The sequence below is a fragment of the Elephas maximus genome, chromosome 2 (assembly GCF_024166365.1).
Source record: "Elephas maximus indicus isolate mEleMax1 chromosome 2, mEleMax1 primary haplotype, whole genome shotgun sequence".
Lineage (NCBI taxonomy): Eukaryota > Metazoa > Chordata > Mammalia > Proboscidea > Elephantidae > Elephas > Elephas maximus.
Window position 1 is genome coordinate 78006636 of NC_064820.1, and position 26810 is coordinate 78033445.

Consider the following 26810-nt stretch of genomic DNA (forward strand, 5'->3'; position numbering starts at 1 on the left):
TTCTTCCTTTTTTAGGAAATGGAATTTCATCTAAGTTTCCTCTCTCAGTCATGTCAGACATTTGTTATTGTTTTTTGCTTTTCAGGTCCCCTTCCTGAACTTTTTTTGAAGCTATTGTATGGTAGATTTTTCTTGGCACTTTACTTTCTATTGATTACGTTTGTGTGTGTGTGTGTGTGTGCGTGCGTGCGCTTGTGCTCACTTGCAGAGAAAGGGCAATTGAAATTGCAGACCTGTGTTTATTTCAGAACTCCACAGTTTGTACCTATACCAATTCATAATTTAAGATAACTTCTCCTATGTGTGATGGATTGCAAACTACCAGGAAAAACATAGCTTTTGCATTAAAAAAAAATTGAGTAAATAATCATATGGCTACTGGAAAGAGGAGCCTTGGGCTGATTTTGTTTTTGATGCTGTTCGGCCTAAATCTTGACATTCTGTGGCATGTCGCACCGATATTCATTACAGGCAAACATATTACGGAGACGGTGTAGACTTTCTTCTGTTCACCCTTCTCCCCTGTCACAGGGTAGAGAACTTGGGGAGAACAGGTTTGTTTTGTTGGGCAAGCACACAAAAGCCCAGATGCTTCTCCACACTGGGCCGAGCCCTGGAGGCCCTCCAAAGTGGGTGACCCTTTCCACCTCCTGGTTTCCATTTCTCTGCCACTCCCCCAGGCGGGGCAGAATGTGCCCTCTCCCTGGCGGCCCCACTCTGTACTGCCTTTTTGTGTTTGAAGGAAGGGAGTGTCCTGAGTTCTTGGGATCCTCCTGGTTTCCTCGAGATGATCCAGCAGGCCCATCATCTCTGCTGCTCCTATGGGTTAACACCGCTGATTTAGCCCCACCACAAAGCCTCTGCATAAAAATATATTTGGGAGCACTAACCTGCTGCCCAGCTTCCTTTGACGCTTGTGACCTACGCTGGCCGTTTCTGTCCTGGGGACCAGGGAACTTTGCAGGGCTTGATGCCAAACAGAAACTCTGAGGAGAAAATGTGAGGCCAGGGCAGATGAGAAAGAGAACTTGGAACTCCTTCAGAGAAGAGAAATAGCAACCGGAAATGGCATAGAAAGTGTGGGAGCAAGTAGTGCTATTTATTTAGCAATATTGTGAATATTTAAGGTTCTTTCAACCTACTATGGTCCAGTATAGGGTAAAGCCATAACTATGTAGGTATCTTGTCCTGGCTCTGAGAAACCACAATAAGAAGGCCCAGGTCCAAAACAGTGTCATTTGTTCTATCCACTTCGTGTGGTTCAGGATCAGAGAAAAAGAAGAAAGCCCTCAACGAGATGAATTGACACAGTGGCTACAACACTGTATTCAAACATAGCAATAATTGTGAGGATGGCACAGTGCTTGGCAGTATTTTGTTCTGTTGTACATAGGATCACTATGAGTTGGAACCAACTTGATGGCACCTAACAACAACAACATAGCCACAACAGTGGACTCAGATGTACTAACGATCACAAAGATAGTGTAGGACTGGGCAGCATTTTGCTCTGTTATACATAAGGTCTCCATAAGTTGGAGCTAACTCGACAGCAACTAACAACAACAACATAGCTATATGTGTAGTATGCGTGCGTACACACAGACACACACACGTATATACACACACATACACATCTTTATAACAGTGGTGGTATTTCAAATACAGGATAGAAATTAATTTAAGCAATGATATTAAGCAGGTAAGAATTTGAATAAAGTAAAAGACAACAAGATATCACACTTACACATCTAGTAAATTAAAAAAAAAAAAATTCTTGCCCATGCCCTGAACTTCTTTAACTTTTAAAAACAGAACAGTCTCTGACACCCATACCTAAATGTATCAGGAAGCATCTTCCCTGTTGTCAAAAATGTTTTTGTTAGAAAGAAGGCTTGATGATATTTGAGCTCACCCATGAAGTGAATAGAAGAAATGACACGTTTTGGACCCAGGCCTTCTTATTGTGGTTTCTCAGAGCCAGGACAAGGAAGTGTGATGATGCCCAACTTACTCCTTTTTTCAGGGGCAGATGACGGTCTACGCGAAGTTTGGCAAAAATGTTTATCTTCCTAAAGACGCTGAGTTTTACTTTATTTACAACGGATCGCATCAGAGACACATCACAATTGCCGAGCGCACTGCGGACAACGTTCTCCAGTCCAGCATCCCAGGTGAGGGGCCCTCTTTATTGCATGATTGGGAAATCAGTCTGTAAGCAGCTTCCCCCAGGGATACAGGCCAGGAAGGGAACCAGGAGGAAAATGAAAACAGTGCTCCAAGGGCAGGAGGACATCAGGAAGAGCACTCATGCTGTTCCCTTACGTCTGAGGTTCTTCTACACTGTTCTCACATCTGAGGTTCTTCCAGCTGTGTGTGCAGCCCCGTTAGGAGCCTTGGCTGAGAATGGGCTTGCCCATTCTGCCATCTGCACCCAACTCTCAAGGTTGGATGTCTTAGCTCCTTAGTGCTGCTATAACAGAAATACCACAAGTGAGTGGCTTTAATGAACAGAAATTTATTTTCTCACAGTTTACGAGGCTGAATCAGGGGCACCAACTCTAGGGGGGAAGGATCTCTTTCTCTGTTAACTTTGAAGGAAGGTCCTTGTGTTTTTTCAGCTTCTGTTCCTTGGTTTGGTGTTCTTTATGTGGCCTGTATCTTTCCCTCCTTTTGTGTTTCCTTCTGTCTGCTCTTTTTATATCTCAAAGGTGATTGGTTTAAAACATGCCATATGCTGATATGGTCCATTAACATAACAAAGACAGTTGTATTCCCAAAGGGGATTATACCCACGTAGGGGTTTAGGATTTACAACACATGTTTTTGGGGGACACAATTCAATTTTGGGCATGCTTTGGAAGCGGTCCAGTGGAGGAAATGCAAGGTCTTAAGTGCTGTCTCCTGTAATCCCAGGCCGATTGCCAGGGATGGCTGAGACAGAACTGAGACATTGACACAGTTGTCTTGTGCTCCCTTCCCTAGACCCACTTACCCCTGCCTTGCTCCCTTTGGTGTCTAGGGTTCATTCCTCTGCTACCTTGTCCATCCACAGTCTTTCTTGCTGGATCTCAGGCTCCAGAACTTTCCCTCCCTACCTCCAAAATGTTCATGTTCTGAACAGCTCTCTTCTCCAATTTCCATGACTACAGCTGACAAATTAATGTATTGTGCTAATGTGTTAGCACAAGCTGCTAGCCCTTCTCAGATACTGTTGTTTTATATTTTCCCTGGGCTGTGGGTTGTATATCTAAGAGACGTCAAGCTCTCACCTAAAGGTATAATGGAGATCTCTTATTACCTGCAAGACAGGGAAGATTTTTTGTTTTCATTTCTGTTTGCTGATTGGTTGGTTTTGTTAAGTGTGGGTTGTTCAGGCCCTCTTAAATTGTATCACATAGGGAAACTTCAGTTTTTCTTATAGTTAAGATTGGCCTCATTTTAAAGGCAAATATGTCCCTGAGTGTTTCTGCAGTGTACCTGTTACATGTGGAAAGAAGGTAGGCAGTAAACGTGATGAGAATTGTAGAGAGATACTGGTATCCTTCAGCCCTGCCTGGGTTTGGTTATTGAATTTATCTGTGGTCTGATTTCTAAGACTGTGGGCACGTTTAAGCACTTCTTTCCTTGGCCCAGCATCCCTAGTCCTTCTAAGGGAAATAAAAGGCAAACCTAATCAGTGGCACATAGTTACTTTGGTTGCTGGTCTTTTTTCTCTCTGCCCTTTGCATGCATGTCTTTCCTGCTTTTTGCTCCCCCCTCTTTTCTTGGTTTTCTCTTTTATTAAGGCTGTAGTGGCCAAGTGCTGCAGCTGCTAACCAAGAGGTCGGCAGTTCGAACCCACCGGGCACTCCTTGGAAACTCTACTGGGCAGTTCTACTCTGTCCTATAGGGTCGCTATGAGTTGGAGTCGACTCAACGGCAGTGAGTTTTTTGGTTTTGGGTATAGAGGAAGAATAAAAAGAATTCCTAAGATTCCACTCCTAATATTAAAACTTTTTGTTTTGTCTTTACTTGTGTGTAGGAGTGAACTGCCTTCCCCCTTTTTGTATCTTCAAGAAAATCATTTTGATTATATTGTGGGGTTCTTACCTGCCTTTTAACTGAATCCCTAGAGGCAGGTGATCTTTGTGAACCATAAATTTCATGTGTTAACAGTGTTATCAGGGTAACCTCTCAGGTATATGTAGAACAGGTTTCTGCAGTATATGCTCAATGTGTACAGTCTGGGGTAGGGGGTGCAGTTACATTTTGTCTTGTGCCTGCACCATGGAGCCACCTTTTAAATGGGTGATGTGAAAATGGCAGATGTTCTCATCTGATAAACTTAGGATGCTCTTGTTCCTTGCAGCCTTGTTGGGGTAAAGCTTTGGGGAATCAGGCAGGACAAGGATGACTTATCTTGTACCCATCTAGCACTTGCTTAGGGACCAGAGAGAGCTATATACTGGTGGTGGTTCAGTGTTAATCCTTTTTCCATTCAGCCATGATTATCATCATCACAGTGGTCTGGTGGTACTAATACCTGGAAATTTTACCAAGGGACTGGACACCATAAAAATGTACCTGAGTAGAGGTTCACCAACCTTGGCAAAATAGGAGAGCGGGGGAAAGAAGGGGAGTGTAAGAAGGAAGGACAGATAGCAAGATCTGGTAACCATTCATAGCAGAAGTAGTAAAAACATCTCAAGGCACAGGTGTTGTTATCAGAAGTGGGGATGATGAACAGCAAATAGAAATATTTCTGTTGAGTAGCTTCCCTCACTCTAACTCACATTAAAGGAGCTCTGCTTTAAATTAGGATGACCCTGTGTAATTTTGTGGTGCTACCTCATAAAGCTGTCACTTAAGTTAACATGTAAAAATATATGACTCAGAAGGAAATGGCAGACTGGAAAAGAGTAAAGGCCAACACGGTTTAATTCAGGATTCAGAGTGGAGGTAAAAGGTGTGATAACGACAGGGGAAAAGATACTACAATGCTCAGAGCTTATCAAGGTTAACCTTAAAATCAGGAGCCCCCAAAAGAAGATGGGTCAGCCTTAATGTGGCCTCACAGGCTTGGCAACATTTAAAGATAATTGTCTGGATTTCCCTTCTGCTTTGTTCTCCTGGAGAGCATTGTCTGCTTAGGCAGCACAGCTGAGACTAGCACTTTAGACCACTGCCCTTCCCACCCTTTCCTTAAGCACCCCGGAAGATGGGTTAAGGAGCGGCTTCCTTGAAGTGGGAGAGCATCTCCTGCAGACTCTGGTTGAATTGTTTACTGTCTTGTCATCCAGGCCACAGGCTTCAGGAGACTGTGATGGTGTCCATTTGCCTCTGCTCGGAAGGTTACTCCCCGGTGACCATGGACTCTGGCTCGGTGACCTATGTGGACAACATGGCTTGCAGGCTGGCCCGTTTGCTGGTCACCCAAGCTGATCGCCTCACAACCTGTAGTCATCGGACCCTGCTAACCCCGTTTGCCTTGACGGCAGAAGCATTGCCTGCTCTGGACGAGGAGCTCGTGCTGGCCATGACTCATCTGGAGTTGCCTCTTGGATGGACTATCTTGGGAAATTCTTCACTTGAAGGTGAGTCTTTACCAGAAAACTCAGATGTTTTCTTTTTATGTGAAGTTCAGAAAGTGTCCGACAATTTACTGCCTATCTACCTGAGTTGGGGAGTCTCTCTAGGTGGTGCAAATGGGTAAGTGCTCGACTACTAGCTGAAAGGTTGGTGGTTCAACCTACCCAGAGGCACCTTGGAACACAGGCCTGGTGATCTGCTTTGAAAAAGTCACAGCCTTGAAAACCCTATGGAGCAGTTCTACTCTTCACACATGGGGTCACGATGAGCCAGAATCAACTCAGTGGCAACTAACAACAATAACCTGGGTGAAGTTTCCTGCCCACTTTTTACCTGAGCCTTTTTTCTTTTTTTGCTCTGATGTGGCTGGGTTCTCTGAGGTCCTAATCTACTCATCTATGGCTGGTCGATGCTACTCTGTTCCAGGAGATGTGGGCTGCTCAGCTGTGATGAGCTTTGCCTCAGGGTGGGAAATACTGTTCTTTGTGGCAGGTTCTCGAATCAGCTACTATGGGCTATGACTCTACTTCCCTTGGCAAGTTTTCTTGCTGTGAGAATGGGACATTGCTGCCCTGTTTCTAAATAGGTAGAGGCGTTGGAAAAGGAAGAACTTGCAGCCAACACTGTGAAACATTTAGAAGAAATGTGGCCGTGCAGGAAGTATAACCAGTGCACTGACATCTTCAGAACAGTTGATGCCTCTGAGAGCATTCGTATTATATTTGCACTGACTTTTAGAGTTACCTCTCGATGTTCCCCGTTTACTAAAGATTGAATGTAGCTGTTGCTGTTAGGTGCCGTCGATTCTGACTCGTAGTGATCCCATGTGACAGAGTGAAACTGCCCCATAGGGTTTTCTAGGTGTAATGTTTATGGGAGCAGATCACCAGGTCTTTCTCCTGCGGAGCCACTGGGTGGGTTTGAACCACCAGCCTTTCAGTTAGCAGATGAGTGCTTCACTGTTGTGCCACCAGGGCTCCTAAGACACTATCAATACCAACCATTTGGAATCCGTGTCAACAGTGATACATACAGATGTTGTATGTGGGCCCATACGAGGCATGAGGCAATTACACATTATGTAATTTCACTGGAAGTATAGAGATATTTTCTGTATTTTATTGAACAAAACATATATCCTTAAATTATTGCTGGTTTTCTGTATTCCTCCCGTGACCTTGGCTTTGTGGTTGGGTGATGCTGTTTTTCAGAGTTTCTGCTTCCTGATAAATTCTGGTTACAAGTTACAGGTTGGCTTAATTTGATCCTGGATGAGATTAAATGCATTACTCTAGGTAAAGGGACATGCTTTTTGTAAACAGAATTATAAGGCCATAAGCTATCTTCAGGGAGGATTTCCACCTCTTTCCTTCCATCAGAGTTGTAGTTAAGCTCTCCCGGACACTATGATGTATTTTATTTTTTAAATCTTGAATGAGATACTGCAAGTCTGGTAGTTCAATGATGAGCTACATCTTGCTGTGTGATAGCTGAATGGTATGTATGAAGGAGTAGCTCCCGGAGGGTGTCGGTCATGTCTGTTCTTCCCGCTCATTATCCCCAAGGGCCTAGCAAAGCTCTTGGCACAGAGGAGCTGCTCAAGAAGTATTTGTTGGATGAATGAAGAGTGTATCCTGGTATATTCAAGGAGTCACATATCCTGAAATATTCCTATTGCAGTTCCCCCACATATCATCATCGTCATCCAGTTGCCATCAAGCCGACTCTGACTCATGGTGACCTCATGTGTGTCAGAATAGAACTGTGTGCCACAGGCTTTCAACGGCTGATTTTTCAGAAATAGGTCACCAGGCCTTTCTTCTGAGGTGCCTCTGGGTAAATGTGAACTGCCACGTTAGCAGATAAGCATCTTAATCATTTTCACCACAAAGGGACTCTTCCCTCAAATATATTATCCATATATGAAATGAAACTTTATTTTCTTAAGCCTCTTGGTTTTGTGTCTAACAGTAATATTGGAGGTTTTTGTGGTTTGTTTTTTTTTTTTGAGAAAGGACCCACTTTGACAAAGGTACAAAGTTTTTATGATTTCTCACCAATCACTTCATTCAAGCCATGAGTAAAGAACATCATAGCCTCACCAAGAGGTAGATAGAGGTTAGTCCCATGGCTCATTCCCTAGCCTGGTAACTCACTCTGCCCGACAGCCTGGTGTCTGCAGTGGTCCATCGCAAAATTACAAATTTTTGAAGGTTGTGAAACTTCATAATCGCACATGAATAACTTAATCCCAGGATCTTCAAAATGGGATTCACGTTCCCCAAGTACTACACCAGGGTTTTTATTTATATTTGTTTTTCTTCCAAAAAAATGAGAAATAAATGAAGATTTACTAATCTTTAATCCGTGGATTGACAATGGTAGATCCTTATACTTTATATGTTGGAATAAATAAAAAAAAATACTCAAAATTATTTTTGCTGATAGCCTGGAGACCACTGAGCTAAGCAGGAGTTGCCAAGGGTGGTCTTTTCGCAATTTTTATTGTTGTTTGGAGATGCATTCTTGTTCACTTAGCCTCTTTCAGGACCTTTGTTTATCCATAGCCTCAGGCAAAGACTGAATCTTGATGATGTAAAATCTTGCTTGAAAATTTCTAGGAACTTTTTTAGACTTTTGCTAGGAACAGTTGAGAGGACTTGGATGAATTGAAACTGACCAGATGGCAGTGGGTTTGGTTTTTTTCGTTTGGAGCATAGACCTGCAGTAGAACGTTTTCAGGGTTAGAGTTAATACCCATCCATGGTCTAAGTTAAATTTTACTGTAAGGTTTATGATCACCTTAGGGGATTTGATTTAGTCCATGATGTGTTTAAGTCTCTGTACCAGTCTTTTCATACCTCAGCTCTGTTATATATGTATGTGATAGCCCATATAAGCTTAATGGCCCATGTCAAATTGGTAAGTCTTAGCAGATGTGTTCATCAGGCTTCTGTTGCCAGAGTTATTCCAGTATTTTTTTTTTAAGAAATAAATTGGGGATTTAAACTAATGAATTTAAATTAAACATAGGTTCTTTTATGTCAGTTTTGATTTTTTACTTTAGAAATTATATTGGATACTGGAGAAGAAACCTGAAGATTTTTATCATAAACTAAACCAAGTGGTTGATCATAAATTAATCATTTTACAGTTGAGAATAAACTAGTAAATTTGGTAAGGAACTAATATCGGTGCACTGGATCAACTGAGTTATATTAGAGTTTTATAATGTACACTTACGCTTTGCATGGATGTACTTTGACCCATTGTCTACTCAAATCCATTTGGTGGGGTTCTCCTTTTTCTGAACTATTTTAGAATTGTTTTTTGTTGTAGGTTACCCTTAATTTAATAGTGTTTTAATCTAAGCAGTTTAGGATCCCTCAAGTGCTCAATGCATTTTTTTCTAGTGTACATATTTTACTAGTGTTGCTTGTCTTTGAAGTAGACGAGCTATAATAATGAGATGAGAAATGAACTGAGGCACGGGCCCACTGGAGTTTATAATGTATTAGTGATAGGTGCATAAGTGGAAAACAGTTTTTTTCCTAGTAATTACTGCTCTTAGTATTTATTTGAAGACGATTTTGAAGCTTCACTCTTCACTCTTTGGACGTGTTAGCAGGAGGGACCAGCGCCTGGAGAAGGACATCATGCTTGGTGAAGCAGAGGACGAGTGAAAAAGGGGAAGACCTTTAATGAGATAGATTGACACAGTGGTTGCAACACTGGGCTCAAATGTATCTGCTGTTGGGGGAATGGCACAGGACCCTGCATGGGTCCTGTTGTCCATGGGGTCGCGATGAGTCAGAACTGACTCGACAGCACCTAACAACAGCAACAACATTCACTCTTACTAAAAATACTTTGCATTTATCTATTTATGTTTTCTTTGAGTATAAGTGAATAATACTGAATGAGTATTAATTGATTTCTTAACGATCGTGTCTTGGAAGAGTCTGATCAGAGCCTTACTCTGAAGTATTATTGTATTTCCTTGTATTTTATAATAAATAACTCATTTCTTTTTTCCTTTTCAATCACTGGGAGTTATTAGGAAGGCCTGAGAGCCTGGAGAAGGACCAGAGTGAGCAGAACGTGCTTTGTAAAGAAAAGCAGAGCCTTCTCTTGGCCCTGCATCCTACCCGTCATTACTCTCGGTGCAACTTCATTATGTGCTCTAGGGAAGGAAATATCCCGGATTTTATTTAATTTTGTGTCATAAATAAAATTGGATTTCTATTTCATAAAAGTTAACCTATTCCTTCTGTGAGATAGCTTTTATGATAGAAGCTTTTGCAGGGTCCCAGGATTCCAAATTTACAGTTAAGCTTTGAATAGTAACATCATAATTATCCAATAATATGTCACAATTAATTTATCTTTTGGGGGGGAGGTTTTTTGTTTGTTTTAGATAGCAATCTTTTCTCAGAGGGGGCATTATTTTGACAATTAGGTTAATTGGGAGAAAAAAATTCTAATGCTTCATTCTGTTGATGCACAGATAGCTTTTGAGTTAAAAGTCCTCCCTTCCTACTCTACCAAATTCCTTCCTTTCACTTGTGTTCCCAGAAGCCTGGCATGACTGGCAAGCACCAAGCCTGCCACCAACTGTGGCTGCCATTGGGTAAAGAACCCAAGGGGACAGACTCAAATGCCATCTCACAGAACTGATGGTATTGCCCCTGTGAACATAGTAGCTCTGCCCCCGGGATCTAGGGAGTAGGTAGAGCTTGTCCTGATTTTACTTTCTGGTTTAAGAAAAACAAACAAACAAAAAAACCAAAATGTCAACTTACTTCAAAAATTAAAAGTCATATATGTTGTTGTTAGGTACTGTCAAGTCAGTGCAACAGAGCGAAACACTGCCCGGTCCTGCACTATCCTCATAATCGTTGCTATGTTTGAGCCCATTGTTGCAGCCACTATGTCAATCCATCTCATTGAGGGTCTTCCTCTTTTTTGCTGACTCTCTATTTTACCACGCATGGTGTCCTTCTCCAGGGACTGATCCATTGTAATGACATGTCCAAAGTGGATAAGATGAAGTCTTGCCATCCTTGCTTCTAAAGAACATTTTGGCTCTACTTATTCCCAGACAGATTTTTTATTCTTCTGGCAGTCCATGGTATATTCAGTATTCTTCACCAACACCATAATTCAAAGGCATCAATTCTCCTTTGGTCTTCTTTATTCCTTGTCCTGCTTTCCCATCCATATGAGGTAATTGAAAGTACCATGGCTTGGGTCGGGTACACCTTAGTCCTCAAAATGTAATCTTCACTTTTTAACACTTAAAAGAGTTTTTTTTTTTTTTTTGCAGCAGATATGCCCAATGCAGTTTGTTGTTTAATTCAAACCAATAAATAGTAATCTGGTAGATTTGAGATTTTTTTTTTTTGCCAAAGTAAATTTCCATTATTTTAAAAAATGAATTTTGGATTTTTCTGTAGTTCTCTAGGTAAAAATAGTTCATATGTTCAAAGATTAAAAAAAAAAATTTTATTGTGCTTTAAGTGAAAGTTTACAAATCAAGTCAGTCTCTCATACAAAAATTTATATACACCTTGCTATATACTCCTAATTGCTCTCCCACTAATGAGACAGCCAGCTCCTTACCTCCACTCTCTCTTTTCCTGTCCATTCCACCAGCTTCTAGCCCCCTCTGCCCTCTCATCTCCCCTCCAGATAGGAGATGCCAACATAGTCTCAAATGGCTACTTGATCCAAGAAGCTCATTCTTCACCAGCGTCTTTTTCTATTCCTTTGTCCAGTCCAATCCCTGTCTGAAGAGTTGGCTTTGAGACTGGTTCTTGTCCTGGCCTAACGGAAGGTATGGGGACCACGACCGCTGGGGTCCTTCTAGTCTCAGTCAGACCATTAAGTCTGGTCTTTTTATGAGATTTTGAGGTCTGCATCCTACTGCTCTCCTGCTCCCTCAGGGGTTCTCTGTTGTGTTCCCTGTCAGGGCAGTCATTGGTTGTAGCCAGGCACCATCTAGTTCTTCTGGTCTCAGGCTGATGTAGTCTCTGGTTTATGTGGCCCTTTCTGTCTCTTGGGATCGTAATGACCTTGTGTCCTTGGTTTTCTTCATTCTCCTTTGGTCCAGGTGGATTGAGACCAATTGATGCATCTTAGATGGCTGCTTGCTAGCATTTAAGACCCCAGACACTGCTCTCCAAAGTGGATATAGAATGCTTTCATAATAGATTTTATTATGCCAATTGACTTAGATGTCCCCTGAAACCATGGTCCCCAAACCCCCGCCCCTCCTACACTGGCCTTCGAAGCATTCAGTTTATGCAGGAAACTGCTTTTGGTTTAGTCCAGTTGTGCTGACCTCTCCTGTATTGTGTGTTGTCTTTCCCTTCACCTAAAGTAGTTCTTATCTACTACCTAATTAGTGAATACCCCTTTCCCTTCCTCCTCCCTCCCCCCCCATAACCATCAAAGAATATTTTCTTCTCTGTTTAAACTATTTCTCCAGTTCTTATAATAATGGTCTTATACAATATTTGTCCTTTTGCAACTGCCTAATTTCACTCAGCATAATGCCTTCAAGATTCCTCCATGTTATGAAATGTTTCACAGATTCACCACAGTTCTTTATTGATGCATAGTATTCCATTGTGTGAATATGCTGTAATTTATTTATCCATTCATCCATTGATGGGCACCTTGGTTGCTTCCATCTTTTTGCTATTGTAAACAGTGCTGCAATGAACATGGGTGTGCATGTGTCTGTTTGTGTAAAGGCTCTTATTTCTCCAGGATATATTCCAAGGAGTGGGATTGCTGGATCATATGGTAGTTCTATTTTTAGCTTTTGAAGGAAGCGCCAAATCGATTTCCAAAGTGGTTGTACCATTTGACATTCCCACCAGCAGTGTATAAGTGTTCCAATCTCTCCACAGCCTCTCCAACGTCAATTTTTTTGTGTGTTTTTTAGATTAATGCCAGCCTTATTGGGGTGAGATGGAATCTCACTTTAGTTTTGAATTGCATATCTCTAATGGCTAATGATCGTGAGCATTTCCTCACATATCTGTTAACTACCTGAATGTCTTCTTTAGTGAAGCGTCTCTTCATATCTTTTCCCATTTTTTAATTGAGTTATTTGTCTTTCTGTAGTGGAGTTTTTACAGTATCATATAGATTTTAGAGATCAGATGGTGATCAGAATGTCATAGCTAAAAACTTTTTCCCAGTCCGTAGGTAATCTTTTTACCCTTTTGGTGAAGCCTTTGGATGAGCATAGGTGTTTGGATTTTAGGAGCTCCCAGTTGTCTAATTTTTCTTCTGCGTTGTTAGTAATGTTTTGTAAACTGTTTATACCATGTATTAGGGCTCCTAACGTTGTCCCTATTTTTTCTTCCATGATCTTTATCATTTCAGATTTTATATTTAGGTCTTTGATCCATTTTGAGTTAGTTTTTGTGTACGGTGTGAGGTATGGGTCTTGTTTCATTTTTTCACAGATGGATATCTAGTTATACCAGCACCATTTGTTAAAAAGACTGTCTTTTCCCCATTTAACTGCTTTGGGGCCTTTGTCAAATATCAACTGCTTATATGTGGATGGATTTATATCTGGATTCTCAATTCTGTTCCATTGGTTTATGTATCTGTTATTGTACCAGTACCAGGCTCTTTTGACTACTGTGGTGGTATAATAGGTTCTAAAATCAGATAGAGTGAGGCCTCTCGCTTTGTTCTTCTTTTTCAGTAATGCTTTACTTATCCGGGGCCTCTTTCCCTTTCATATGAAGTAGGTGATTTGTTTCTCCATCTATTAAAAAATGTTGTTGGAATTTGGATCGGAATTGCATTAAATCTATAGATCGCTTTTGAAAGAATAGACATTTTTAGAATGTTAAGTCTTCCTATCCATGAGCAATGTATGTTTTTCCCCTTATGTAGGTCTCTTTTGGTTTCTTGCAGAAGTGTTTTGTAGTTTTCTTTGTATAAGTCTTTTACATCTCTGGTAAGATTTATTCCTAAGTATTTTATCTTCTTGGGGGCTACTGTAAATGGTATTGATTTGGTGATTTCTTTTTGTTGGTGTAGAGGAATCCAACAGATTTTTGGATGTTTATCTTGTATCCTGGTATTCCTGTGAACTCTTCTATTAGTTTTAGTAGTTTTCTTGAGGATTCCTTAGGGTTTCTGTGTATAAGATCATGAAATCTGCAAACAGAGATACTTTTGCTTCTTCCTTGCCAATCTGGACGCCCTTTATTTCTTTATCCAGTCTAATTGCTCTGGCTAGGACTTCCAACACAATGTCAGTTAAGAGTGGTGATAAAGGGCATCCTTGTCTGGTCCCGATCTCAAGGGGAATGCTTTCAAGCTCCGTCCGTTAAGGATGATGTTGCCTACTGGCTTTGTATAAATGCCTTTTGTTATGTTGAGGAATTTTCCTTCTATTCCTATTTTGCTGAGAATTTATATCATGGATGGGTGTTGAACTTTGTCAAATGCCTTTTCTGTGTCAATTGATAACATCATGTGATTCTTGTCTTTTGTTTTATTTATGTGGTGGATTACATTAATTGTTTCTCTAATGTTGAACCATCCCTGCTTACCTGGTATGAATCCCACTTGGTCATGGTGAATCATTTTTTGATATGTTGTTGAATCCTATTGGCTAGAATTTTGTTGAGGATTTTTGCATCTAAGTTCATGAGGGATATAGGTCTGTAATTTTCTTTTTTTTTTTTTTTGTGGTGTCTTTACCTAGTTTTTGTATTAGTGATATGCTGGCTTCATAGAATGAGTTTGGTAGTATTCCATCCTTTTCTATCCTCTGAAATACCTTTACTGGTAGTGGTGTTACCTCTTCTCTGAAAGTTTGGTGGAACTCTGCAGTGAAGCTGTCCGGGCCAGGGCTTTTTTTCTTTTTGGGGGAGTTTTTGATTATCTTTTCAATTTCTTCTTTTGTTATGGGTCTGTCTAGTTGTTCTACCTCTGTTTGTGTTAGTTTAGGTAGGTAGTGTGTTTCTAGGAATTCATCCATTTCTTCTAGGTTTTCAAATTTGTTTGAATACAATTTTTGATAGTAGTCTGAAATGATTCTTTTAATTTCAGTTGGGTCTGTTGTAATATTGCCCATTTCATTTCTTATTCGGATTATTTGCTTCCTCTCTTGTTTTTCTTTTGACAGCGTGGCCAATAGTTCATCAATTTAGTTGATTTTTTCAGAGAACCAACTTTTGGTCTTGTTAATTCTTTCATTTGTTTTTCTGTTTTCTATTTCATTTAGTTCTGCTCTAATTTTTATAATTTGTGTCCTTCTGGTGCCTGAGGGTTTCTTTTCTTGCTCTCTTCCTATTTGTTCAAGATGTAGGGATAATGTTTTGATTTTGGCCATTTCTTCTTCTTTTATGTGTGCATTTATTGATATCAGTTGACCTCGGAGCACTGCTTTTGCTGTGTCCCAAAGGTTCTGATAGGGTATGTTTTCATTCTCATTGGATTCTATGAATTTCTTTATTCCATCCTCAATGTCTTCTATAATCCAGTCTTTTTTGAGCAGGGTATTGTTCAGTTTCCAAGTGTTTGATTTCTTTTCCCTGCTTTTTCTGTTATTGATTTCTACTTTTATGGCCTTATGGTCAGAGAAGATGCTTTGTAATATTTCAGTGTTTTGGATTCTGCTAAGGCTTGCTTTATGGCCTAACATGTGGTCTATTCTAGATAATGTTCCATGTGCACTAGGAAAGAAAGTATACTTGGCTGCTGTTGGGTGGAGTGTTCTGTATATGTCTATGAGGTCAAGTTGGTTGATTGTGGCATTTAGATCTTCCGTGTCTTTACTGAGCTTCTTTCTGGATGTCCTGTCCTTCACCGAAAGTGGTGTGTTGAAGTCTCCTACTATTATTGTGGAGCTGTCTATGTCACTTTTCAGTGCTGATAGAGTTCATTTTATGTATCTTGCAGCCCTGTCATTGGGTGCATAAATACTTAGTATGATTATATCTTCTTAGTATATTGTCTCTTTAATCACTATATAGTGTCCTTCCTTATCCTTTATGATGGATTTAATTTTAAATTCTCTTTTGTCAGAAATTACTATTGCCACTCCTGCTCTTTTTTGATTGTTGTTTGCTATATATTGTTTTCCAACCTTTGAGTTTTAGTTTGTTTGTGTCTCTAAGTCTAAGGTATGTCTCTTGTAGGCAGCATATAGAAGGATTGTGTTTTTTTTTATCCATTCTGCCACTCTCTGTCTCTTTATTGGTGCTTTTAGTACATTTACATTCAGCGTAATTATGGATAGGTCTGAATTTAGTGCTATCATTTGGATGTCTTTTTTTGTGTGTTGTTGACTGTCTCTTTTGCACACTTAATTTTTTGTGCTGAGTAGATTATCTTTGTATATTGTCTTTTTCTCACATTCATTGTTGATTGTGTTTCTGCTAAGTATTTTTTTCTTGTATTTTATTTTGATGTGTAGGATAGTTTGTCTCCTTTGTGGTTACCATATTGTTTACCCCTATTTTTCTAAATTTAAATGTAACTTTTCTTTGTATCACCTTGTCTTCTCCCCATATGAAAGATCTATGAGTACATTTCCTAGTCCCTCTTTATTGTTTTAATGTTGTCTTTTTTTTTACATAGTAATATTGCTGTTTCCGTGTTTTGAGCGTTTTTTTTAATCTTGATTAATTTTTGTGTTTTCCCTGTCCGGTTGACATCTGATTGTTCTGCTCAGTGTTCTAGTCTTGGGTTGATACCTGATATTATTGATTTTCTAACCAAAGAACTCCCTTTAGTATTTCTTGTAGTTTTGGTTTGGTTCTTATGAATTCTCTAAGCTTCTATTTATCTTGAAATGTCCTAAATTCACCCTCATATTTGAGAGACAGTTTTCCTGGAAATATGATTCTTGGCTGGCAATTTTTTTCCTTCAATTTTTTATATAAGTCATCTCATTGCCTTCTTGCCTGCATGGTTTCTGCCAACTAGTCCAAGCTTATTCTTATTGACTCTCCTTCATAGGTGACTTTTTGTTTATCTCCAGCTTCTCTTAAAATTCTCTCTTTATCTTTGGTTTTGGCAAGTTTGATTAAAATATGTCTTGGTGAGTTTCCAGTGAGCATGTTGGATAGATATCTTCTCATCTTTCACAGTATCAGGGAAGTTTTCTGCCAACAAATCTTCAACAATTCTCTCTGTATTTTCTGTTATCCCTCCCTGCTCTGGTACTCCAATCACTCGTAGGTCATTTCTCTTGATAGAGTCCCACCTGATTTTTAAGGTTTCTTCATTTTTTTATATTCTTTTATCTGATTTTTCTTCAAATATATTGGTGCCAAGTGCTTTATCTTCAAGTTCACAAATTCTGCCTTCCAGTTGCTCGATTCTGCTCCTCCAACTTTCTATTGAGTTGTCTAATTCTGTAATTTTATTGTTAATCTTCTGAATTTCTGATTGCTGTCTGTGTATGGATTTTTCCAACTTATTCAATTTGTCATTATGTTCCCGAATAACCTTTTCAATTTCTTCAACTTCTTTATCTGTGTGTTCCTTGGCTCTTTCTGTGTATTGCCGGATTTCCTTCCTGATGTTTTGAAGGGTTCTGTATATCAATCTTTTGTATTCTGCCTCCAGTACTTCCAGGAAGACACTTTCATCTAGAAGATCCCTTGATTCTTTGTTTTGAGAGCTTGTTAAGGCGATCATGGTCTGTTTCTTTATGTGACTTGATATTGACTGTTGTCTCTGAGTCATCTATAAGTTATTGTATTATTTTATTTTGTTTGCTTACCATGGCACGGCTTCTTGCTTTGTTTTTGTTTTGATATGCCCAAAGGGGTTGCTTGAGTGAGCTAGCTTGTTTATTTTTGCCTTTGGAGCTGTGACGTCCTGTCCCCAGATGGCTAGAGCTGTTATCAGGTATATCAGTCTAGGAGTCCAATAACTTTTCTTGTATGAATTCAGCTCAGGTTTCCAGGTAGCTGCTATCAGGTGTGTGGTATTGGCCCTGTCCTATGGTTTTAGAGGGGCAGGGGTGATTCGTGCAGGTATCAGTAGCTGTTTGCAGCAGGGGGTCATGCTCTGAACAAGGCAGGGGGCTAAGAATTGTCCCCTAACTGTCTCTGAGGAAAGCGTGTCCCTGTTCCCTACAGTGTACAGGTGGGTGGGTTCTGCAGATGGACCAAGACCATTCAATGTTTTTGTTGTAAGGACTGGGAGGTACCAGTTATCCTTGGACCCCTGTTGCAGATGGCTGGGTGACCTGAGTGGAGCTACCCTGATGTGGGTAGGTGAGGGCCGAGTTTAATAGGCAAAGTGGTGTCAAACATCAAACACCCAGCTCTCCACTGCACAGCTGAAACAGTTGTAGCCTGCTAACCGTGGCCTGTTCTCCTGAAATAGGCCCACACGGGTCCATGGAGTGGGGAAAGGTACTCAAAGTCCATGGACCATTTGTGCCTAGCCAGGGGCTGCTTCTGTCCTGATCTCCCCTGGTTAGTGTAGCTGGCAAATTATCTTTTCCCCCAATTGAGAATTTATTCCTTCTCCAGGGCCTGGAGAATGGCTCTAGGCACTCAGCAGGGCCTATATCAGGCCCAGGGAAATCAACAGCCTCCAAAGCCAGCTTGAGGGCAGGGGTCATGGCAAAATACATGCAAGTACTTAACTTTTACCGAGAGCACTGTTCTTCTCTGGTTCCAGAGGTGTGAGTAGGCTGTGTAGCTGGCTGCTTCTCCCTGAGGAAACTGCGGCAGAATGCTAGCACTAGCCTGCCACAGCCACTCCTGGGAATGGTGCCTGAGGGCTCCCAGTGATTCAGGTCCGGTAACTCCTATCCGCTTCTGAACCATCTCTTCCTCCCCCACCCCTTAGTTTGTTTTCTAACCTTGCCTTTGATGTTCAGGGCTCCTGGCTTTTCATAAATATACTAGTTTCATTTGTTTTTCTCAGGTCTGTGTTGTAAGAAGGCTTGCTGGAAGCATCTGTCTATTCCACCATCTTGGACCTGCCTCTGTTCAAAGATTTTATAGGCAGAAATTCTTTTGTTTTTTCTGTAAGGGTTTGGATTCTTTGTTTTACCCAGCATAAAAACGTAACAAAGCCTGGTTTTTTAAAGGTTATATCATGAGTCTGTAGGGCAGAAACATTAAAATGTTTAATAAAACAAAAAATTATCTATTAGATTGCTTTATCAAGTTTAAAGAGTCAAACTTTCCTCCTGCCTTTACATTTGATCCTTTTAATGGAAGAAGTTTTTATTATATGCCAGTTGAGCATTTGCAACGTTTCTGCAGGGCTGTTCTGAGCATAACGTTTAACACAGCTAGTATGTTTAGGGAGATCTTTCTCATTTTATGAATGTATGGTTGGTTGGAGAGCTGTCCCTCAAGAGGAGTAATTTTTGGAACTAGTAGGACCCACTGAGGGTGGCTCAGAGAATTTAATGTTTCCATTATTGATTCCAATGATCAGATTAAGAGTATGCTCTTTAACTTGTTGAGTCCCTGGGTAGTGCAAGCGGTTAATGATCTCTTGACTACTAATCAAAAGGTTGGAGCCCACCCAGAGGTGCCTCAGAAGAAAAGCCTGGTGATCTACTTCTGAAGAATCAGCCATTAAAAACCCTGTGGAGCTCAGTTCTACTTTGACACACATGGGGTCACACATGGGGTTCCCAGAACAACCCATTTTTTTCCCCCTTAACTTGCAAAGAGCACTAATGGAGGTATAACAAATATAACAATTTTAAACTTGAATTCACAATTTAGAAAAATGGCCCAGCAGTTGCTGAATAAATGTAGTAAAGGGCAAGCCCAAGAAGTTTCTGTTTTACAAAAACAAATCACTGCATAATGATACTAGATTGAGAATAAGGACTTAAAAGAAAAGTAGAAAACCTTGTTGTGGACCATGAGTTTCATGTACAGGCAGTGTTGTGCTGTTTCTAAGAATGGTTAACATGATGCTTTACTTCTTTAGTATAAGTTCGCTCTGAAGGGGAATGTTTGTTTTTCTATGCTTTATAACTAAATAGGAAAATAGAAAAGAAATGCAGAAAGCCAAAAGGACGTTGGAAGGAAGCTTGTAAAAGAAGGGGTTATTCAGCAACTGATAAAATGTGCCTTGATTGTTTAGTGTTCACTTAAGGAATTTAAAGAACAGTTTTAATATTGCTTCTTATCTGCAGGAAAAGCCATTAAGTGAGAATTAACAGTTCATTACGAAAAACTCTGTGGGAACTGCCAATTTTCTGTGACATTTACATCTTGCTTCAAGCCACATACCTGGGCAACAAGAGAAGGGAATGCACAGCCCAGCAGTGTTTGATGGAGGAAAATATCTGTTTATGTTTCTTTGAATAGAGGAAAGAGATCTGTGACCAGTAAAACGCAAGATTTGTTTAACACTCGAAATAGAGCTTAGCTTGTGTTTTTGCTCTTGAATGCGGTCTGCTGGCTATAGAAACGAGAAAGAAAATAGAGCAAGACTCGGGAGCTGGGCAGTGTTGATTGATCCTGGCTTAGCTGTGTTCCAAGCATTATTAATCAGAGGACTGCGTATTGAATTATGAGACTTGCTTGCTGTCCCACAGACTATGTGAAATGTCAGCTTTGTTCTTCTGCCTCAAAGCTTTGTACTGGAAAGCAAGTTTGAAATAATATCAGCTGAAACACCAGTGGGTAAGAAACCCATAAAGGACAGATTTATTACAGAACACTAGTTTCCAGTTTAAAGTTTTAAAGAGTTTTGAAACTAATGTCCTGTGGATAAAGACTGATTCTGGAATTTTGTGTGTTTCCCTTGGAAAGCTTCACTTTTTTCAAACAGTTATACACACTCAAGATTGTTTTATAGCCTTCTGTTACTTCTGATAGTTTCTAATGGGGCACGTATCTCCATACCTCATTTTCTGACATTTCAAGCTAGTATTATATTCCTCCAGACCGGGTGAGTGTTAGTGCTGGATTTTTATGGTAAACTGGTAAAATCATGTCAGAATACTTAGCCATGCACATATGTGTCATTTGTGATGTCTTAAATGCTTACTGTTAAAATGTTTTCTCTATCTGCCATTCTTTTTTTAACTTTTTTTTTTAAGAAACAGGTATTATGAAAGTAAAGAATATAGAGTTGAACTCTTAAGGAAAACAACGCCCCCCAACATTTGGATTTATTTTTTGGTTTAATTATATTAACTCTTACCGAGCACATTCTCTGTATAAAGTACTATGTTTTAAAGAAGAAATATCAGCTTAAACTCTTCCTTAAAAAATAAGCTTTCTCATACGGAACAGAATTTCAAATTGTCAACATAAGCCAGACTTTTCAGGAGCTACTGAGGCTGGATGAACCTGTGAAACTATGGCCTTGAAATAATCTTTAAATTTCCAACCTTAAACTGAAACTATCCCTTGAAGTCTTCTTTGAACTAAAAAATAAGTAAAGTATGTCTGCCTTGAGCATTGTGCTCTTTTAAAGAGTGTGAGATCAGACTGACCACAGCAACTTAAAAATTTAGGTGAGTTTAAGGGGCTGTGAGTCTAAGTCGGTGGTGGCTGAACAGTTTGGAGGAGGATGGTGAAAATTTTTGTACAACTTGAAGAATATAATCAGTGTCAATGAGTTGTACGTGTAGAAATTGTTGAAATGGTCTATGACTGTATATTTTCACCAAAATAAATAAATAATAAATAAGGGTCCTACTTTTGTCCCTCAGAAATGGCCCTCAGACTGGAATAGAGAATTACGTATTTACTCTCACATCGGGGAAATAGAAAATAGGGTTGTAGTCACTCCCCCACTCATAATTTTCTAGGAAAAAGTGTAAATGAAAGTGTTTTTTTTTTTTTTAATGTTTATTTTTTAAACATTCCACCTTCAATGTGATTCCCTACGGGTCCAGGAGGTTTTGAAGTTCACCTCTGGTTGGCCACGTTGCATGCCTGCTCCTCTCCTCTGGGAGCCCGTCTGAATGCTGCAGGGTGCACATGACGGTTTTTGATTGTGCCCTGGTGACTAGAATTGAATTTGTAAAAGACGGTAGCTAAGGATTCTCTCAAGACTGATCTTGAGGAAAAAAATTTAAATTTTGGTATTTTCATAGATTCCTTTAACAGGATGCAGATGCTGGCAGCTATCCTTATGCTACCTTGTTTTTTTTAAAAAAAACAAAAAACATTGGATTTAAAACTAACAATGCTTGGAGGCTAAAAGGCTGATGGCTGGAGGAAGGAGCATAAGAGTGGCCTGGAAGGACAGTGGGATAGTGACCGAGAAATGATGGTATGTCTCTAGGGAAATGACCATCTCTGTGTTCTTCCTAGGTCCCCACTTACGTGGCCCTAGTGAAGTTTACACAATCCTGCCTTGACTCCCTGAAATATGGGCCTTGGTGTGGGCATGAAGCTGTATGGTTAGAAACCCAAAAAATCCTCTGCACTCCTACTCTGTTATTGTTGTTGTTAGGGGCCATCGAGTCAGTTCTGACTCATAGCAACCCTATGTATGACAGAACGAAACACTCCCCGATCCTGTGCCATCCTCACAATCCTTGCTATGTGTGAGCCCATTGTTGCAGCCACTGTGTCAATCTATCTCGTCTTGGATTGAGAGCCTTCTTCTTCACTGACCTTCTACCTTACCAACCATGATGTCTTTATCCAGGAACTGTTCCCTCCTGATAGCATGTGTAAAGTATGTGAGATGAAGTCTTATCATCTCCTTGCTTCCAAGGAGCACTCTAGATGTACTTCTCCCAAGACAGACTTGTTTGTTCTTTTGGCAGTCCATGGTATATTCAATATTCTTTGCCAATATTCTTTACCAATGCCATAATTCAAAGGCATCAGTTTTTCTTCAGTCTTCATTATTCATTGTCCACCTTTCTCATGCATATGAGATGATTGAAAATATCATGGCTTGAGTCAGGCACACCTTAGTCCACAAAGTGACATCTTTGTTTTTCAACATTTTAAAAAGGTCTTTTAAGCAAATTTGTCCAATGCAATATGTTGTTGATTTCTTTCTTTCTCTTTTTTAAAAAATTTTATTGCGTTCTAGGTGGAAGTTTACAGATCAAGTTAGTTTCTCATTAAAAAATTTATACGTATGTTGTTTTGTGACGTTGGTTGCAGTCACCACAATGTGACAGCACTCTCCCCCTTTTTACCATGGGATCCATGTGTCCATTCTTCCAGTTTTCCTGTCCCTCTTGCCTTCTTGTCTTTGCTTTTGGGCAGGAGTTGCCCATTTGGTCTCAGATAGATTGAACTAAGAAGCACGTTCCTCATGTGTGTTATTATTTGTTTTATAAAAAAACCTGTTTAATTTTGTCTGAAAAGTAGACTTTGGGAGTGGCTTCAGTTCCGAATTAGCGGAGTGTCTGGGAGCCATAGTCTCGGGGGTTCTTCCAGTCTCTGTCAGACAATAAGTCTGGTCTTTTTTCATGAATTTGAATTTTGTTCTACATTTTTCTCCCACTCTGTCTGGAACTTTCTGTTGTGATCCCTGTCCAGAGTGATAGGTGGTGGTAGTCAGGCACCATCTAGTTCTTCTGGGCTCAGGCTGGTGGAGTCTCTGGTTCATGTGATCCTTTAGTCCTTTGGGCCAGTATTTTCCTTGTGTCTTTGGTTTTCTTCATTCTCCTTTGCTCCGGATGGGATGGGACCAATATCTGTGTCTTAGATGGCTACTCGAAAGCTTTTAAGACCCCAGATTCTACTCACCAAGGTAGGATGTAGAATATTTTCTTTATGAGCTATGTTATGCCAATTGACCTAGATGTCCCCCAAGACTATGGTCCCCACCCCTCAGCCCCAGCAACTCAGTCCCTCAAGGTGCTTGGAGGTGTCTAGGAAACTTCTATGCCTTTGCCTTAGTAAAGTTGTGCTGACTTCCCCTATATTGTGTGTTGTCTTTCCCTTCAAAGTTGACACTTGTCTACTTTCTAGTTAGTGGTTTCCTTTCCCCTTCCCTCTCCACCCTCATAACTATGAAAGAATGCTTTTTTCTGTGTGTAAACTTTTCCTTGCATCCTTATAATAGTGGTCTCATATAATTTTTGTCCTTTTGTAACTGACTTATTTCACTCAGCATAATGCCCCCCAGATTCATCCATGTTGTGAGATGTTTCGTAGGTTCATCATTGTTCTTTATCGTTATGTAATATTCCATTGCCTGTATGTACTGTAATTTGTTTATCCATTCATCTGTTCATGGGCACATAGGTTGTTTTCATGTCTTTGCTATTGTGAATAGTGCTACAATGAACATGGGTGTACATTTGTCTATTTGTGACGGTTCTTATTTCTCTAGGATGTATGCCTAGGAGTGAGATTGCTAGATTGTGTGGTATGTCTATTTCTACCTTTTTAAGGAGGTGCCATATCATTTTCCAAAGTGGTTGCACCACTTTACCTTCCCACCAGCAGTGCATAAGCGTTCTAATCTCCCCTCAACCTCTCCAACATTTGTTATTTTGTGTTTTTTGAATTAGTGCTTGTATTGTTGGGGTGACATGGTATCTTGTGTAGTTTTGATTTGCATTTCTCTTATGGCTAATGATTGCCAGCATTTCCTCATGTGTCTGTTAGCTGCCTGAATGTCTTCATTGGCGAAGTGTCTGTTCATTTCTTTTGCCCATTTTTAAACTGGATTATTTGTCTTTTTTGTTGTTGTTGTAGTTGAGGTGTTGAAGTGTTTCGTAGATTTTAGAGGTTAGACCCTTGTCAGATTATGTTGTACTGAATTTTTTTTTCTCAGTCTGTATATTTTCTTTTTACTCTTTTGGCAAAGTCTTTTGATGAGGATGTGTTTAATTTCTAGGAGCTCCCAGTTATCTAGTTTATCTTCTGGTGTTTGTGTATTTTTAGTTATGGTTTGTATTGATTTAATACCATGTATTAAGGCCCCTAGCATTGTCTCTATTTTTTCTTCCATGATCTTTATAGTTTTTGGTTTTTATTTAGGTCTGATCCATTTTGAGTTAGTTTTTGTGTGTGTTGTGAGGTATGGATCTTGTTTAATTTTTTGTAGGTGAACATCTAGTTCATCTAGTTATGCCAGCACCATTTGTTAAAGACATTGTCTTTTCCCCATTTAATGGACTTTGGTCCATTTGTCAAATATCAGCTGCTCAAAGATGGATGAATTTATATCTGGGTTCTCAATTCTTTTCCATTGGTCTATGTGTCCATTGTTGCACCAGCACTAGGCTATTTTGACTACTGTAGCTATATAATGGGTTCTAAGATCAGGTAGCTTGAGGCCTCCCACTTTGTTGTTGTTCTTCAATAATGCTTTACTTATCCAGGCCCTCTTCCATTTCCATATAAAGTTGGTGATTTGTTTCTTCATCTCGTTAAAGAATGCTGCTGAAATTTGGATCAAGATTTCATTTTACCTGTAGATTAATTTAAGTAATATTTTTACAATGCTGAGTTTTTGTATCCATGAACATGATATGTTTTTTCACTTTTGTAGGTCTCTTCTGGTTGCTTGCAGTTGTGTTTTGTAGTTTTCTTTGTATAGGTCTTTTATGTCCCTGGTTATATTTATTCCTAAGTATTTTATCTTTTTGGGGACTATTGTAAGTGGTATTCATTTGTTAATTTCATTTTCTAAGCTCTCCTTGTTGGTGTAGGGGAATCCAGCCAATTTTTATATGTTAATCTGTATCCTGCTACTTTGCTGAAATCTGTTTGTTATAGTAGCTTTCTTGTGGATTCTTTGGGGCTTTCTATGTATAAGATCATATCATCTGTGATTAGGGATAGTTTTACCTCTTCCTTACCAATTTGGATGCCCTTTCTTTTTCTTGCCTTATTGCTCTGGCTAGGACCTCCAGCAAAATGTTGAATAAGAGTGGTGATAGAGGGCATCCTTGTGTGTTTCCCATTCTCAAGGGGAATGCTTTCAGTCTCTCTTCGTTGAGAATGAAGTTGACTGTTGGCTTTGTATAAATGCACTTTATTATGTCAAGGAATTTCTCTTCTCTTCCAATTTTGCTGAGAGTTTCTTACCAGGAATGGGTGTTGGACTTTTTCAGGTGCCATTTCTGTGCTGAGTGATTCTTTTGATTTATTTATGTGGTGAATTATGTTGATTGATTTTCTAATGTTGCACCATCCTTGCATACCTAGTGTGAATCCCACTTGGCCATGATATATTCTTTTTTTGATATGTTATTAAATTCTATTGGCTAGAATTTTGTTGAGAATTTTTGCATCTGTATTCATGAGGGATATTGGTCTGTAGTTCTCACTTTTGTGGTGCCTTTGCCTAGCTTTGGTATCAGGGTTATGCTGGCTTCGTAGAATGAATTCAGGGGTATTCCTTCCTTTTCTATGCTCTGAAATAGTTTGAGTAATATTGACTTGAGTCTTCTCTGAAAGTATGGTAGAATTCTCCTGTGAAGCTGTCCAAGCCTGTGCTTTTTTTGGTTCGGAGTTTTTTTTTCTTACCTCTTCAATCTCTTTTTTTGTTATGGGTCTGTTTATTTTTTCTAACTTAATTTGTGTTAGTTTAGATAGGTAGCATATTTCTAGAAATTTGTCCATTTCCTGTACATTTTCAAATTTGTGGGAGTATAATTTTTTTTAATATTCTGTTATGATCCTTTTTATTTCAGTCGCATCTGTTGTGATATCACTTATTTCATTTCTTATTCAGGTTATTTGGATCCTCTCTTGTTTTGTCAGTTTTGCTAATGGTTCATCTATTTGGTTGAGTTTTTTGAAGAACTAACTTTTGGTCTTGTTAATTCTTTCTATTGTTTCTCTATTCTCTATTTCATTTATTTGTGCTCTAATCTTTATTTCCTTTCTTCTGGTGCCTCTGGGCTTCTTTTGTTGCTCTGTTTCCATTTGTTCAAGTTATAGGGTTAATGCTTTGATTTTGGCCCTTCTTTTTCCATGTATGTGTTTATTGCTATAAATTGACCTCTAAGCACTGCTTTTGCTGTTTATCAAAGGTTTTGGTAAGATGTGTTTTTTATTCTCATTCGATTATATGAATTTTTTTATTCCATCCTTGATATATTTTATTACCCAGTTGTTTTTAAGCAAGGTGTTGTTCAGTTTTCATTTTTCGCCTGCTATTTCTGTTATTGATTTCTACTTTTATGGCTTTATGATCAGCAAAGTTACTTTGTATTATTTCAGGGTTTTGGATTTTCTTGAGGCTTGCTTTGTGAAGTAAAATGTGGTCTAATCTGGAGAATGTTCTGTGTGCTTTGGGAAAGAATGAATACTTTGCTG

The 26810-nt window shown here is 39.5% G+C and overlaps 1 protein-coding gene across 3 annotated transcripts in view; it reads left to right on the forward strand.

The window, feature by feature from the left end:
* Nucleotides 1-26810, forward strand: part of ARHGEF28 (Rho guanine nucleotide exchange factor 28) — a 391051-nt gene that overhangs the window by 143193 nt on the left and 221048 nt on the right. For all 3 annotated transcript variants that reach the window (XM_049865615.1, XM_049865633.1, XM_049865625.1), the window contains exons 3-4: nt 2027-2174; nt 5283-5576. In XM_049865615.1, coding sequence (XP_049721572.1) covers nt 2027-2174; nt 5283-5576 — 442 coding nt within the window. The remainder of the gene's footprint in view (nt 1-2026; nt 2175-5282; nt 5577-26810) is intronic.